Source organism: Brachyistius frenatus, unplaced genomic scaffold (genome assembly GCF_029030835.1).
Source record: "Brachyistius frenatus isolate BFR_SWC_R1_liver_20210118 unplaced genomic scaffold, ASM2903083v1 Contig_28, whole genome shotgun sequence".
In the NCBI taxonomy this organism is placed as follows: domain Eukaryota; kingdom Metazoa; phylum Chordata; class Actinopteri; family Embiotocidae; genus Brachyistius; species Brachyistius frenatus.
Window position 1 is genome coordinate 2,261,168 of NW_027210627.1, and position 17,818 is coordinate 2,278,985.

General features: G+C 40.1%; 2 protein-coding genes across 13 annotated transcripts in view; one reads left to right on the forward strand and one right to left on the reverse strand.

The window, feature by feature from the left end:
* col18a1a (collagen type XVIII alpha 1 chain a) overlaps positions 1–8,960 on the reverse strand; it is a 75,406-nt gene extending 66,446 nt beyond the window's left edge. Inside the window, exons 1-2 of the mRNA XM_069698847.1 lie at positions 8,786–8,960; positions 8,603–8,682 (exon numbers count right to left, since the gene is read on the reverse strand). Of these exons, the coding sequence (XP_069554948.1) occupies positions 8,603–8,682; positions 8,786–8,796 (91 nt within the window). The 5' untranslated portion in view covers positions 8,797–8,960. The remainder of the gene's footprint in view (positions 1–8,602; positions 8,683–8,785) is intronic.
* Positions 8,961–14,991: 6,031 nt separating this feature from the next.
* obsl1b (obscurin like cytoskeletal adaptor 1b) overlaps positions 14,992–17,818 on the forward strand; it is a 36,166-nt gene continuing 33,339 nt past the window's right edge. For all 12 annotated transcript variants that reach the window (XM_069698877.1, XM_069698878.1, XM_069698881.1 and 9 more), the window contains exons 1-2: positions 14,992–15,303; positions 16,662–17,767. In XM_069698877.1, the coding sequence (XP_069554978.1) occupies positions 16,753–17,767 (1,015 nt within the window). In that variant the 5' untranslated portion in view covers positions 14,992–15,303; positions 16,662–16,752. The remainder of the gene's footprint in view (positions 15,304–16,661; positions 17,768–17,818) is intronic.

The window sequence follows — 17,818 nt, forward strand, 5'->3', positions numbered from 1 at the left end:
ATAATCCACGTGATGGGGATTTGGTGAGCTGGTGCACCAACCTGATCTGAAACAAGTGAACTTAGTGAACCAGCAAGGTACTGAGGAATATTTTGACCCCAAAGTGGGAATATATGACTTGTAAATTGGGTGTAGGCATTACTGGAATTTCAAAAATGACACCCAAAAAAGAGGTAAGACATATCAGAACAATGTCCAAAGTAAACTTAGAGGGGTCTGTAAGCTTTTCAGACAAGGAACAGGAAGCATTTACTTTCAAGGCCCACTGCACAAACACACATGACACAGATAGAGATCAAAATATAAACCGAAGTTAGAGAATTTCTTCTCAAATACAGCATTGTCCAAAGATCGGATCTCTGCACTGCAAGCCAAACCAAAACTCAACAGTTATTCTTGCCAGAAGGCATCCATAGAGCAGTAACTCTATCATGCTTTCAGATTTTCACAAAGAGAAAGATAAGAAGGGAGGGAATAAGAGAGTGGTTGAAAATAAGCACAAAACTAGCCAATGGCCAAGAGAGCATGTGCCTGTTTAAGGGCCGACACACACCAAGCAAACAGTGGTCATGGTTGGGTCACATAGACTTTTGATTGAACATTCCCTGTCACCCAGGTGCAGAGTGTATTGCATTGCCTGTAGTAATGATGAAACAGGAGGTGAGCTGAAGCAACGGGAGGGGAAGTTGGGCTACGTGAGAAAACACAAGATGACGTGAGATGAGTTGAGGTGGTCCGACCATTTGTTTTGGTTGGCACTAGTTCTTTGAAAGCTGAGCTCATTCCCATCCTGTGAAGAGACTAGAACAAGCTTTGTAAATATAAACTTACTACATACTGTCTACACAACCTGTGTAGTTCATTAGCAGAGCAGCAGCAGTTTCAGTCCACACAGGATGTGTTCAGACACGGAGTTGAGTGCAGGTCAGTCGTGCGTTGGCAACTTACAGCCAATCACAATGATTTCATTAGACAATTGTGAGACAGATGACCAGTTAGAATGAAGAAAACACATCAAAATATGCCCATGTGACAAGAAATCAGTCCACTATAGTTTAGTGCACTTGGATGGATACTGTATTGTAAGTGTCCTCTTGAATTCTTACTTTATATTGTCGTTTTAATTTGGCCAGACACATTCAAAACAGGAAACTCAAGCCAAGAAAGACTTTATAAAGCCAAGACAATTACCAATCCCAAATAACAAGGTTATAAACTAGAGCTGTGAAACTACAGGGCTCTGTTAAACATTGCACTAACCTAGTTTCATGGGAAACCAAGTGGCCAATCAGGGAAGATTATTTGACTGCAGACCTTCCAGTTTGTCTCTCCAACCGATAAATGCCAGTGTCTCAGCAGACGAATAGACCTGCAAATCTTTCACTGGACCTCTAAATATTTAACATCCCCATGGTTGGCCTATGTTGCTCCTCTCTAAGCCTCTCAATGGATGGCACTGTGCCATCTGGCCCGTAACGACCATCGAGTGAATAGAGGGCACCCTTTATTGTCTACGAGCTCATGATTCACACAACAATTAGCAGCTTCCAAGTTATGAGCAACCGAGGCGTACACTTTGTACAAATCCAGGCCCCGCACATGATCAAACAAGAGCCCAAGTCCCCTGTTTCACTATACTGTCAAGCAGTGACGTATATACAAAGGGATGTCCTCCCTAATATTCTCTCCAATTTATGTAAGTTGGTGTCGAGTCACTTCACTTCAAAGCAAACGGACACATTTTTAAGGCTAGTTTGTCCATAAAAGTAGAGGCAGACCCAACAGATGACGACTGCTGTTTGCCCCTTTTTTTGTTTCTTTCCCTAAATCTTTTTATCTTGCGACCCAATACCAAGTGCACCTGGAAAGTCCACTCCTCAGTTTCTAACAGGTACAGCGAGGACAGGTCATGTCATTGAATCCCGTTCCCCAGCCAAAGTCCTACTTCCGGCAAGCCCAACGCGAAAGTAAAGGATAGAGGTACAGGACTCAGTAAATCCCTCTTTTGTCACAGGAGCTCTCGGCTTGATGGTAATCTCCCCATCCCATGGGATTCTCCTCAGTTCACACCCCCATGGTGTGAGATTTGTGAGAGGGTAAAAAGAGAAGTGGCCACAGACATGGCAGCTCTTGAAGGACGGGTGAATGAGTGGAATTCAAGGGTGCCTTGAAAAGCGGTCTGCACATCATGAGAGTCAATCAGAAGATAAGAAAACATGAAGAGCAAAAAGAGGGATATAACGGCAAAGTGAGGTTCTAAACGCACAATGGCATTCCCGAGAGGGGCCTCACAAAATGCTGAATGGTCTATTCATTCATTAAAAAAAAAAACACATTGGGTGGTAGCTGGTGCTTGTGTTAACAGTGTTCACATCTGACAGTTAAAATATGCTCAGTGGCTTCTCAATAGTGCAAGTGGATCACATCATAACTAAAGACATAAAGCAGCCTATGTAGTCTATGTCACTCCGAATCAGTCGTAGATCATGGAGTGAAAACCCGATGGTATAGATTTCTTAGGACAAGAGAATGTAAATGGGTGGAGGGGGCTTGGGGGTGGGGGTCTCTAGTTTCATGCCTCTCTGTGTTCAGCAGGCTGTCAGTGAGGACAAGTGAACACTACCTAAAGCTGGAGACTGGGACAAAGTGCCAGGTAGATAGATCCGGTTTCCTTCGCTACAGCCAAATACGGCTTTGTGGTGGAAAAATCTGCACCTGGTGGCCATGGAAACCACTTTTTCATCTAGACTACAGCAGGCAGATCTGATAAACTGACCACAGAGTAAAAGGAAGCCTTGCTTGAAATGTGACGGGTTCCAAAACAGGCTGAATGCATTTTGCCAGGTTTAGTTTGGGTGGTCAACAGTATACTGCTGCAACTGTTTACTTTGTTCACCCCTGAAAAATTGCATTGTTGGTTTTTTTTGGTTCTTGAAGTTGCTTGGCAACGTACTTTGAGCTGCCATAGCCTTTATGTTTTGACAAACTTACATCACGCTTGTGTTATGATGTAAATCTACATGTGCAAGAAAGATGTCAAGACAGATTTTACTGAAAAAAATACATTTCAAAAGTATCTTCAAATATGCATAACTAGATGGACAAGGTTCTGTTTTATTCTTTAAAGAGTTTCTAATAATTTTCCCTCCAACTCTATGTTCAGATCTTCAATACAAAACTTACTGTAAAGTCCCTGTAATTTGCTTTACACCTTACACTAACCGTTACCAGGATTTGGGCTGGGAAAGACAAGCAAATAAGTGAGGGTTTCACCGCAAACAGGAAAGACGTGCTGAGAGGTAAGAGGGCACTCAGTGTGCCATTAGAGCGGGAGATAGTTGGGTGTGCCCTACAAATCCTCTTCCCTTGGAACATAAGCAGTGATTATGGTGTCCCTCTGTATTTTGCCGCCGTCAACCCGGCATTTTGACATCAGGGACAGCATGAGAGAACAGTTGAGTGCAGCTGAAATGCTGCACAGTGGGAGCACATAAAAATTACAAATAACAGCTGTCAGTAACATTCAGAAGGATGGTCTGCCCTCAAAAGCAAGATAACAGTAGATCACAAATGCAGACCAAATACTAAGCGAAGCCTGCAAGTGCATTTCTTCAAACATGGCAATGATAGGAAAACTGTATAGCTGTTAGATTATCAACACAATGCCCTGATCTGATCCATACAGTCAGCTAACTTTAGGGCTGTTTCTGATGCAAGGTCAAAAACTAACCATAAAAGACCCTCAATGATAAAAAAAAAAAAAAACCAGGTTCTTTTTACCGGGTCATATGACAATAACAGACAGGAAATATCATTCTTCGCAAGCCGACACATGATGATTTACAATACATTCGAGTTCAGACTGTTTCTGTTGGCCACGGACGGAGGGCAGTAATACGAAGGAAGCAGGGGGAAGCTGTAACCTTCGTGAGTAAGTATTCCAAGTTTCCATGGTCTTGTGACCACTCGTACGGGCAAATTTGTGATATCACCGTGGACTTGAGCAGAGAGTGCACATCAAACTTGGGAAATTGGCAACAGAGACTCTTAAAATGCTTCAGAAAGTCTAAGGGCGATGTGTTTTGAGAGACATACACGTTTGAAGAACATCAATGTCCAAAACCGAAGGTGCGTCAGTTCAGGAGCAACCAGGTGGGTTTTCTTCAACATTAACAAGTTTGTGCACCGTAAATTCTTACCGCAGGATCCGACTGTCAACACCGAGTTCTACTGGGACCTTCTGAAGCGTCTGAATTAAAAAAAATGTGCCGCAAACAACCTGAATTGTCACGCGATGGCAAATTAGGTTCTCCAACATGATACCAACACAATTGTCGCTCTTCACTACTTCTCTCCGTTTGCCAAAATGAGGTGCAAGCTCAAGGGCTGCCATTTGGACACGATGGAGGAGATCCTGTGTGATTTGCAGATGGTGCTTGACGTGTTTACAGAACAGGACTTCCAGGGAGCATTCCAAACAAGGTAGGAGTGCTGAGAGCGCTGTATCACTGCAGAAGGGGATGGAGGCCAGATTTAAATCAGGCACAGTTTATGTTTGCTATAGGCAGTCTTTCTGGATTGAACCTGGAACATTACAATCAGACCACCATTACCCTATTGACCCCTCTTGACACATAATGAAACAACCATAAATTCAAGGTTATGGTCCAAATGGGTGCGGCTCTTTCTTTTTGAGACAATGTAACGCAACAAACTTGGTTTAGGTTTTGTCAGAGGTCAGACTGTAATCTAACCTGACACATCACACTTTTTTTTTTTTAAGCCACAGCTTTTCTGGTGTCTTTGTGTGGTGACACATTATGAGAAATTGTAGCAAATTAAAGGATGTAGTGATAGAAAAAGTTCGGATCATATACATCTTTAATGTAAACCTTATAAATGCATCATAAATGTAAAAAAATTCAACATATTTACTTGACAGATAAAAAAGCATGACAAACAACATGAAAAAGCAAAGCAAAGACGGCCACATTTACTTTCTGTTTACTAGGTGTACATCACTCAAATTCAAACTGTTCCTTGTGATATCGGAGTAATTATCAAACTGGTCCATGTCTGGGTGTAGATATACAACTCTTCAGATTCCCTACAGGATCCAGATGTGTTGAATTAAGGGCTCAAAGCAGGATGTAACCACCATGGCTTTCTTACAAAAACACATCGGCTTTAAACTAAACTATACCAAACTTAGATTTCCTTTTCAGTTTCCTCAGGAAGTGTGTTTCTTATATCGAGAAACCTTTTATGCTTTTTAAGAGACAAAAAGGTCTCTTAAAAAAAAAAGGTTGTTTTGAAATACTGTTACAAACATTGTTTAGACAGTTTTAGGGGGGGGGGGGCAGATTACTGAAGTATCTTGAACTTTTCACTCATCATCAGCAGTAAACTTGTACCCAACTTGGTAATTGACAGAAAAATGCTTTCAAAAAACAGTGGCCATACTGCCATGTGCAAGAGCACAGCAAAGGAAGGGTCAATCACCTGTCAAGTTTATGAAAAAAGCAGAAAAGGACTAGGCAGAGAAGCATATACAGATATGCACTTGACATTCTGAGTGACCCCCACCCACAACCTCACAACACTGAGTCAAACCCACACACAAACTCCACAGTCAGACATCTACTTAGCAGAGGTTTAATTAACTTTCTAAAGGCTGGCGGCTGACACAGTACAACAAAACAAACGCTACATGGAACTTCTAGGCCTCACGGCTACTAGACACTTTCCAAAAGATGTTGATTATGCATAAGCAGGTTTACTGGCTAGAAAATCCAGGGATTAGACATCACAAGGTTCACTGAGTCAACAGAATCTGAGCACAGTCGGCCCATTTATTTCATTTAAGTTCTACAATGATCCTAACAGTGGCAGCAACCCAACAGCCATTGCATAAATCTGACTTTTATTCTGGAAGGAGGAGTTTGTCTTCCAATTAGAGTACATTAGGTTTAGAGCATTAGGTCAATGGGTTCAGTGCTCCTTCATGTCCTCCAAAGAAAACCTGTTTTACTATTATTTTTCAAATTAAACAAAGAGTATTTTAGGAATTGCTGTACTTGTGAGAAATCGGAACATATTTATGAGTTATTTTCATTATTTCCTTTCTTTTGTATATACAAATAACAAGATTTATGACAATGCTTATTTATATATGTCTTTTTTGGCTCAAAGGAATCTATTTTCAAACAATTTCTACAATTTAGTTTTGTTCAGCTCTTTTCTATAACTATTATTTTTAATATCAGTTAGTCTGTCAATTATGTTCTCTATTAATTGATTGGTTTATTGGTCAGAAAATGGCACGAAGTATTGACCAGTGTTTTCCAAAGCTGAAGGTGTACCTAAAATAGCTTGCTTTGTCCTGACCAACCGTCTACACAAAAAACGAGATGCCGCTTATAATAATGGAGGACTAAAGTAAACTGATAATATTCGAGACTCTCCTCCTCCAAAAAAACGACATCATAGGTCTTTTGTGCAAGCAGTTTATTACAACTTTTTAAAGTTAAGTGACCTCTAGTGGTCGTTTGAATAACTATTTGAGGAAATGACTTAAAAAACAATAGTTTAATCAATTAGTCGGGACACATGAGGTCTGGACGCAGATGTTCCTGCATCTAAACGCTGCGTGATACATCGGCGGATGTTTATCAAAGGATACTCTGCGTCAGACCACATGAGTTTCATCAACTTTTCTTAAGATAAATCAGATGGAAGCTGCAGAAATGACTTCAAACAGGAGTAATGTCAATCAAACAGCTTGTAAACAATCCTCGTCAAAATAGATAATCAATTATACCAGCTGTATCAGTTTGGCCACAAATAAGGATAAATAAGGAATAATAGACTTTCAGTTTAGTTTTGCCCCCACTGCACAGTTTTTATAATGTACCCCCTCTTTAAACGTTTCAGATGGCTCGCCTGTCCCTCTGGCCGTCCTGCCTCTGCACTAAAAAAAAAGGAGAAAACCTCGAGCCAGCTGTGATTTTTAATGCGGCATCTAATTCAGCCATTAAATGGAACAGTGGGGTGTTCCTTTACAGCCGCTCCCCTCCCCCCGCCTCGTCCTGCCTCCCTTCAGGCAAAACCATGCTGGGTTGCATGTCAAAGATCACATGACAATAGGGATTCCTGACCCAGCCGGGGAATGGGAAAGAATCAGACCTAATTCAAGCATGTCGCAGGCTGCTCTCGAGATAGAGTGGCAGGCCTTTTCAACCTCGACCCACACGGACGGGACAGCATTCCTGTGAAAACTCCTCACCGGTGAAGAGTTTCTACCAATATGTTTCACTCTTTTGAAGTACTGTTACCTGTTTTGATGTGCATTTGGTACTCCAAAGCCATGAAATGCACATAACGCTTGATCAAATCTGCTCGGATTATCAGATGGAATGCTTTAAAAAAAAAAATGGGATAGTTTCAAAAGACAAGATGGATTACAGACAAAATCCTCCTCCAGAGCCCCCAAAACGCCGCATCCAGTCATCAGTGATCACAGCCAATCAAATATTAATCGTCATCCTCTCAGTTTCCTCTCCCTATCATCTGACAGCTACACACTTCTCCAAGTGAACGTTTACTAAATTAAATGTACAACATTAGTGAGGTCCAGAGATGAATTATTCAGCAACAGAAGAAGAGTTCTTTCATTTCGAGGCTCTTGAACAGCATCACCGAGACAGAAAATGCTGCACTGTCTCCACAGACACAAGTTCAGAGTTGTGCTCATTCCAGTCGGCCTATAACAGGTCATTACACAGAGAGGAAGAAAAAAAAAAAAGCCTCTGAGAAGTGAGATGCAGCAGCGACTAAGTACAGAACAAGACACAAGACAAACACACAAGGAATGCAAAGTGTGTTCTGAAAACACTGTAGACTTTGGACTTGAGAAAAGAAAAAAGAAAACTTGTAAACAGTCCCAAAGCCACCGTGACCTTCTGAGAACAGAGGAACTGCTGTGTTTTATCACTGAATCATAACAAAGTGTCATCACAGGTCTGAAAGGGAAGAAAAAAGCTCACCAGCCGCTCGATGTCGTACATAAAAGGGTTGCTGTAGAGGCTCCAAGAACAACAGCGCACAAACAATGCCAACCAAGCCCGAGGAGGACAGCAGTAAGCAGACATCACACTGCTCAGAGTGCAGGAGCACTCACATGCACAATAACTGACTCGCAAACAGAAGAGTTCCTGCAGATTTTTCTGCAGTTTTGTTTCATAAAATAGCCACACACAAAAAAAGAAATCTTAAAGATGTAAAACAAGTAGGTTTACAGCATAAATCAAACTCATCTGCGTCCATATAATCCTCCATCTCCTATAAACTGGGGCTTAAATAAGCAGATACATCCGAAGAGAATGCAAAGAAATTCTACTTGTCAGTATTATATAATTTAAAGCTTTTTTTTTTTTTTTTTTTCCTGTGAGGACACTTTGAGTGGATTAGAAGATTTATTTCCCAAAAGGTTGAGTGTTAATAACGCCCAGCAACAAACTGGAACCATTACGATTGCCTCAAAAAAGGGTCGCCGAAATACTCTGCCGTCAGAGTCGTGGCATTAATGCTCTTCATTTCTTACCTGGCCACTGCGATGCATCCGGGCTGACGAGAACGAGGACGCAGCAGCAGACGAGGCGCTGCAGCCATGGAGAAGAACACCTGAAGAGGTAGAAGACAGTCACACTCACAACTTTGCCGCTTTCCAAGAAGAATAAAAGTTTCAATTAAAAAAAAAAAAAAAAAACACAACGCAGAACAGTACCTCATCTTCATCTCTTCTTTCTCCGGTATCGAGCGGGAAAGCTACATGAACTATAGAGGAGGGGGGAAAGGACGTGTCGAAATGAGAAAGTGCTCCCTGCTTCGTGGGTCCAGCACCAGCACCACCACCACCAGCACCACCACCAGCACCGCCGCCGCTGCTGCTACACGCCACCGGAACAGCTGATGAGGACGCAGCGGAGAAGAAGTGAGGAGAAGTGACCTGCAGGGGGGTTCACATCAGGGACTTCCGCCAGGTCCTAAAAGGGAACCACCCCTCCGATTTTCAAAATAATAAGAGTAAATTCGAAATCAAGTAAGTCTGTTTCACTATTAATCTCTTGATGATTACAAAATAAAAATGGAATTATTATTATTATTATTTTAATACTAAATTTTAACAATGAAGGGTGAAAAGACAGGACAGTGTCTCTTATGGCACACCTGTCAATACCTAGCGCCCCTCTATTGACTTTAGCTGGAGTTGATGTGAAAAGGTAGGTAGGTAGGTAGGTAGTTACTTTATTAATCCCCAAGGGGAATTTTTTTTCGCTACAGCAGCATTTATAGATAAAGGAAAGCAATAAAATAACAGTAAACAACTATTAAATATAAAAATGCACAGTATATACAGTACAGTATATATATATATATTTTAGATTTAAACAAACAAGAAACACAGACAACAGTGTTATTGTTGTGTGATGGATTTTTGCCAGAGGTGAGTTATTGTACAGTCTAAAGACTAAAACCTGCAGCATGAGCTGTGTAAACCCGAGATTTCCACCGGAAAATCTTCTGTCATTCATGCCAAGTTTACTCTGTCACTACTATACTTGTGGAGCAGCGGGCTCACAAGAACAGACTTGACGGCATAATGACCACATGTAGCTGCAGTGAAGGCTTATTTACTTTAGTTTGTCTTCTTCGGAGGTAAGAAAAAGGTGAGACCTACCTGAGGAAGAACGAGGTTTTGGGGGGGAAATTAAAAATACATTGAAATAATGAGACAGTTGTTCATCAGAACAGTTTAAAAACTATTGAGACTATAGAATCGTAGTAGCTAAGATTAACATCAAACATGTGTTTAACATCAAATCTACAAAATCATGTTTTATTATTCACTGAGCCATAAAGTGCCCAAAATGAAGAATTTCTATGTTGTTGTTTTTTATCTGTAAACTTTCCGAAACTAAATTTTAAAAACAGCAGAATATTCATCTCCGAATAATAATTTGTGTCTGATATATATATATATTTTTTTCTTTTTTTAAAGGTCAATGACCTTCTTAGAAAATACTTAAAATGGCATTTATGCCTCCTCATTCATTGAAAAATCCATAATTAATTGAGAAGTAAAATTTGTATTTTATTTCCAAAGTTTTACTACTTAATACACGACCTTGCTTTCTTATCCTGAAGATCTTGCTCAGTGTAAAGTAAATGCAAACCAGACTGTTTAAAAAGTAGCTTACTGAACAAGGATGTGTTTGTAATTGTGATGTCATGAATCCTGTTTGCAGGTTCACACCTTTGACCTCAGAGAAACTTTCTACTTTCAGCAGATGAATCCGAGATTGTATTGTCGGACTCTGAACATACATCCTGCACAATGAAGCAAACATCTAATTGAACTAATATTGACCAAAACACACGAACAAACTTTTTTTTAACACTACAAGCTGAACAGTAAACCAACAGCTTTCATTAAAAAGTCGAGTTTTAAGAGTGATCTTTTAGTCCAATTAAAATCTTTATAATGAATGAACAAACATCACAATATAATCATCTTAAAACTATTTTTTAATCCGCCTGGGACTTTTGCCCTGAAGAGCATCAATAGGAGCCAAGTTGTGTCATGTTGCACTTTCAGCAGATGACCACCAGAGGATGAAGTTGGATTTCTTTTCAAGACTTGCAGAGGTGACATTTGATCCTGGTCCCTTACCATCAGTACACACTGCCGATTGTGTTTGGCTCACCATTATAATATTTGAAATCTTTTTCTTTTTTTTTTCATCTTATATATTTATTTCATCTTTTTTTTTTTCTTTCTTAGTGTCAGATGCAAACAGTCTAATTTGTGTGAACTTTATGGGATGAACAAACAACAGCATTTGTGACATTAAAGACTGTATTGTTACATTTCTGACAGTCGCAATTTCACTACAGAAGCATTTATAGATACAGGAAAGCAATAAAATAACAGTAAAAAAAATATGAAATATAAAAATGCACAGTATATACAATAAATAGAATAAAATAAAATAGAATAATTAAATTAAATTAAATTAAAACTAACTAAACAATAGTGCAAAGTTTTTTTTGGTTTTTTTTATATATATATATTTAAACAAACAAGAAAAAACAGACAACGGTGTTATTGTTGTGTGATGGATTTTGCCAGAGGTGAGTTATTGTACAGTCTTATTGCAGTGGGTAGGAATGATTTCCTGTATCTGTCCTTGTGACAGCGGAGCTGGAGGAGTCTTTTGGAGAAAGTGCTACGCTGTCCCTGCAGCAGGTGGTGGAGAGGGTGGTCAAGATGATCCAATATGGATGATAATTTCTTCAGTGTCCTCCTCTCCACCACCTTTTCCAGGTTGTCCAGATTGCAGCCAATGATGGAGCCGGCCTTCTTAACCAGTTTGTTAAGTCTGTTGGTGTCGCCGGCCTCAATGCTGCTCCCCCAGCAGACCACAGCGAAGTACAAAGCACTGGCCACAACAAATACACCAAACCAGAAAAAAAGAGGACGCAGATAACTCAAACCACTGTAATATTTTAACTTTAACTTTTGTCTTCCACAAATAGTCGAATAATCCATTGATACGTATCAAAGCATCAGTCATCAGTAGGGGTACCAATATGTACAGGTGCATGTGTTCATGTATTATGTCATGATTTCAGTTTTATAGCCTTAGTAAATCGTGAATTCATGAGTTTAATGGCACTTCCTTTACGTCTCTTCTTTATGACTTTGTTGAACATACTGTATGAATTTAAAGCCACTGGGTTCAGTCCCTCAGCAGTATTAGTCGCTGTGTCTCTCCACCTCCAGGCGACTGTCTGAACACGTCCACAGCTCGGTGAATGTCTGCTCAGCTCACATTCCAGTGTCAGCGTAAGAGAAAGACTAAATTGTCTGTTAAATGATATCTTGAAGTGTAATCTTACTGAGAGCAGGGTGGGACTCTTTCCACAAACACTATTATATGTAGAGAGCACACTGCAGCTACACAGTGAAAACATAACCACTTTTCCTTTCACAGGATCAATGTTTCACATTAGCCAGAGGTGTTAAATCCTTTTCTTTAGTGGTGGGAGCAACAGTAGAAGACTTGCTACAAGAGCACAGAGAATTATTATTTAATTATGAATACATTATTATTCAATCTGAACTTTATTTGGAGTACAACAGCACGCCAAGTGGTCTTAATGTTACTAACCGGTTCAGCATCCCTTTTTAAAGGTCCCATTTTGCATAAATTGAGATTTTGTTTTTGTTTTTGTTTTGTTTGATAATAAAGCAAGTCTATTTGCTTTACGAATACTTTGAAACGCTCAGTCCAAAGAGAAATACACACAGCCCACGTTCAACTTTCCCATTTGGAGTTCAGTTTGTGATGTCACAAACACTAATCTCATATGTCTGCCATCATTACAGCCCACTGTCTAACCTGTAGTCTGGAAGAAAATACCAAGCAGTCATTCCTTCATGTAGCTAACAAGCTAAGACCGAAGAAAACCTGTGAATGGCCGGGGCGTGTGTCACTCAGAAGACAGTCAGCCAATCAGGAAGAGAGTGTCATTAATATCAATAAGTCTTAAAGACACAGGCGCAAAACAGCCTGTTCTATGTAGAGCTCCAGAGAAGAGAGACGTAAAACTATTTTAAAATGTTTTTTGCTTCTTGAAAACAAAATAAATATATTTTTATGGAGATCAAAAATGCATATGAAACACCAGAAAAGTGTAAATTATGGGCCCTTTACAGGCGAATAGAATGTCAATGTTGTTTTAAAGAAACATTATCCTATCATATTAAATCCATCCTAATTTCATCCAAGTTGTATATTTATATGTTTATCAATGAAAACAGTGATCGTAGTTGAAGAATATCAAAAATCTGTACAGTTTTGACCCAAATTAGTACTGTAGAGAAAACAGACAGCCCAATATAGAACCCACTCTCATCATGCACGACTTAAAATATTTGGCTAAAAAAACAGGAAATCAAGAAATACAAGTTTTATATAAGTAGCAAAGTCAGAGGACACTACTTGACAGTTTTTCTTGATGTGGTAAACCTCGACCCTTTTATGCCTCAAGTAGCTTATAATAATAATTGAAAAAAAAAGTTCTTTAAATTTTACAACGTAACAACTCTTTAAGCTGTTCCTCAGTCTTGGGCTCAAAACGTTTCATAAGCGGCTGAGGGGTCTGCGTTATATCAGATTACCTCCAACAGCTGAAAGGAGGGAGAGCGGGCCGTGGAGCCGCTAAACAGCTGAAGGGACAGTGCAGCCCACGCCGAGGACATGTCTCACAATCACATAACAGCCGTACACACCGAAAAACCCCAGGCCCACGTGCTCTGCAATCCCCTCATTACCACAAGGCAGAGGATCAAACACGGCCGATTGGCTACTGTAAAGGGGGAAAAAAAAGACGATAAATTCAAACTGCATCAACTGTTGATACGGGATACAATTGTAGAAAAGCAATTTTCAGGGCTGTAGTTGCATTTATACAGCATTTAGACAGATAAACACTGTGGTTTACTAACTTAAGACTGCAGCGTAATTAAAAAAAGGATCAATGACATTATGTTTTGATGCCTAAAACATCTAATAGGAAGGACATTGTGAGAGCAAGGACAACTACCGTGCAGCAGAAACTCTCAAAGAATTACCCATAATAAATTATTCAATATTTGCCACATTTGTGACAACTAAATTGCATAGAGGCATACATAAATAGTGACTTGCAAGGGAAACTGACAATGATGGTAACAGCACACCTACAACTGCATTTAAATTAAAGCAAACTATTATTTTGAAAGAGGCAGTAAGGATGAGCACAATAAAACACACAAGCACGAGGAACTATAACCTGCCAATAAGACGAGAGCCTAAACATCAATTGTTTGCATGGGATGTAGATGTTCTCTTTAATCTGCTACTGAGGAATGTTGGATTTTAAAGCAACACACGGCGGAAAAAGTAAAAAAGATATTTGTTCTCAAGCTTTCTAGTTGGTTTGCAACACTTTTAGAAGAATGAATATCTATGTGTTAGTTTCTGACCACCGAAAACATAAAAGCAACTCACACTTTGAAACTTAAACACTTACACATACACTTGCAGGAATGTGATTGACCGTTAAATGCCGGTAAAGTATGAATGAAGCAGCCGAGTGATGCCAATCAGACAATTACAGGATTGACTTCAGCAAATGTCCAAATCCAAATGACTTAATACATAATTAAGATATCACAATTAAGTGAAAACATATCCATAATTTAAAAAAGAAGTCAGATTTGGAAAATGTATATGTAAATGTAAATTATTTTTCATAACACTCTCGGAACATTATTCCCTAATTCTGAAAATATTTTCAGGAACAAGTTTGTTTTCAATCATCCCAGAATGGTATTTTTTTTTTAAGGATAGAATAACATGCTTTGATAAAATTAGACAAATATTTTGTGGTGACATTATTAAAATGCTTTTAGAATGTTTTTGGAGAACATTAACCTGCCTTTAAGAACAACACTCTGGTAACGACAACAACAACAATGTCCCAGTGAATATTGCATCATTTCTAGCTGGGTCTAAGTTATATTTATTTTTTAATCCTTACATTTGGTTCTTAGTCATTAAGTATCTGTTAGTTTTACCAAGCCTGATATGAAAGGACTTAAAGACAAATCTATAATTGATCTTACAAATAGCACCTTCATTATCTGATGTGGGGTATTCAGTGAAGATGAGCTTTAAAATATTTAGAAACCAAAAGCTTGCAATTCTCTTTTATTGCACAGCCTTAAGTAAGATAAGCAGTGTGCCCCGCAGTGGCCACCTGAACTATCTTTAGCCCCTGCTGGCAAGTGAATGGAAGTGCCTGACTTATCTTCACTGCTGTCATCAAGGCAGCCAGTATTTTTAGGGGGCAGCAGCAGCTGCAAAAGCATTTAACGGTATTCCATGAACAATGACACTTGGGGTGTCTGAGGCCTGAACGACACAGAGATTGGGGGAACCGCTCTGAGGCTGTTAAACAGGAAGCTGGTGTGGAGGCTGAACTTCTGTTTTTCTATCCCTCGAACCGGACGAAAGTCTACAAAGATGTGCTGGAGTAAAACTTGGGACCTTTGAGGAGAGCATGTGTCTGAATCTGAAGTCAACTTGGGACATTACTCAGCCTTCAGGAGACGGGTGGCACTGCTTCTCAACTCGGACGGTGATCGCAAGTGCGGAATGCATGTTGACGGTCGTTCCTGGCGACTGAAGCGAGGTAGGTCATGTGAGGGGTACACGGCACAGCTTCACAAGGGGCAGAGGTCATTCCAATTAAATCAGACGAGTAAACACAGGGGTTAATCTCCTCTCTTTAAAACTCCAGAGGGAATATTGAAGACACTTATACAGCAATGTCCAAACTGTGTTATTAAAATATCTCGCGGTGCAAAAATGAGTTTTTATACGACGAGCAAATGTAAACATACCAGTTTCTAAAAGAATATATTCAAGAGATAGACAAAATATTGTACTTTAAATAAAAGCATTCAGTTTAGTAAAAAAAAATCAAGCTTTTACTTTATTTATTTATTTATTTATTTTTTAAATCACTATTTAAATCAAATTCATTTTTTAGTTGGAAAATATAATTTGGAATAGCTGTATAACCCAATAGGGTTTATTGAGCTAATAATATAATTTTATCATGTTAATTGTAATTAATATATTGTTTTTACATGTTTCAGTTCAAAAGAAATCCAGAGCGATATTATGATAGACAACTAGGTGGCTTCAAAAATACAATTCAATTCTTCTTTGAGAAATTGCATTTTGTTTCCTGGATCTACGAACATAAAGTTACAAAACTCGAGGATGGGTCTGAAAACACCTCCATATCAGCTTACTGATAAAAAAATATTCTATAAAAGATCAAATCCAACTAATTCTAATTCGGAAGAGCATAATTGAGCATGCATGTACTAATAAGCTTCTCGGACTGACACTCATTTATGAATTATGAAAGAAAAATTATCTTTACAGTGACATTTACGGCAAGAATCCGATAACAGAGCTGCCAGCGAAGGGTGTGATGGAGGCTCAGCATATTTTGACAGCGAGGTCTCTTGGGTGAGCAGAGTGTGATTTCGGCTGGTGTTTGTGTGAGCACGCGGGTTTTCTGAGCCGTCTTTGTGATACCTGACACACACTCCCTCACAGGTCTTTATTTAGGGCGTACTATATTAAGCACTTTCCCATTGAAATACAGCACCAGCTGTACCGGCTATGTGTTGTGGCTGCTGTTGCAATAGGACTGTTCCCCCTCTCACAGCGAAGCTGTGTTTTTCTCTCATGCAGGCAGATCTAATTCAATTAGGCCTAATAATCATACCATCTGTTTGTGCTGAAACACATGCACGTAAAAGGGGGCGGAGGCTGAGTGTCTGAATGATACAAGTTTTACTTTCCAGTCCAAGTGATAAGGAAAGCTGAAAGTAAAATCTCATAACAGACACAGTTGTTGAATTACCTGTTACATGAAATAAAATGTCAATATTTCAATTTTTCAATATTATCTAAAACAAAAAAGCTGTTTGATATAAAAGTAATCTATCTCTTTTCTTTTCTTTTTTGTAGAAACTTGCAGTGCAGAAGTTGGACGGTCTTGCCCCCGTGAATAGACACTTTTTGCTCTCCTGGACTGCTTAAGGCTGGCAAAGCAGCAGAAATGGATGTGTTTGGTGGTGCACCACGTTTCTTAGCCTATCCGAGACCTGTGGTGGTACAAAGCGGGACTGATGCCGTCCTCAAGTGTCAAATCGGTGGAGACCCGAGGCCCGCTGTTATCTGGGAGCGAAACAATGAAAAGATTGACCCACAAGGACGATACAGGGTCTTCGAGGATGGCAATGTTTACAATCTCATCATTTCAGCTGTTAACTCCGAGGACAGTGGACAGTACATTTGCAAAGCAAAGAACAGCATCGGGGAAACGTATGCAGCTGCCACACTGAAGGTGGAAGGTGAGGCACAGGAGATGGAGCTTCGAGAGGAAAACAAGCCACGATTCCTCATCAAGCCCCTCTCCACCCGCGTCGGTCGGGGGGAAGATGCCGTCTTCTCTTGCAAGCTTTGGGGAAACCCAAAGCCAGAGGTTGTCTGGGAAAAGGATGGTAGAAAACTCAATGAAATATTTGAAAGCACACATTTCAGCGTGGGCTACCAGGATGGCGGATGGTTCCAGCTCAAGATCTTTAAGACTCGTGCTCCAGACGGTGGTGTATACACATGCAAGGCTAGGAATGAGTTCGGGGAAGCGCTGGCAGGAGCTGTGTTGCTCGTTGATGCCGGTCCAGGACACGAGGAGGAAGGAAACCGCAATGGCTACACAAATGGCCACTGGAAGTCCCACCAGGGAAAACAAAGGAGCGGTAGGCCTGTGCCAAACCGCCTCAGAGACGACACCATGACCAAGTCAACGAAAGTGAAAATGTTTGCGGTGACCGAGGGCAAACATGCCAAATTCCGCTGCTTTGTGACTGGTAAACCCAAACCTGAAATCATTTGGAGGAAAGACGGCAGGCTTATACTCTCCGGAAGGCGTTACTTGTTATACGAGGACAGAGAAGGATACTTCACGCTTAAAGTTCTGTATTGCAAGCAAAAGGACAACGGAGTTTATGTCTGTGCAGCATCAAATACTGCGGGGCAAACCCTCAGCGCCGTTCACCTCTCTGTTAAGGGTGAGTAAAGATGACTTTTGATGCAAAAGGCAAACAGGATTAGCTGCAGGT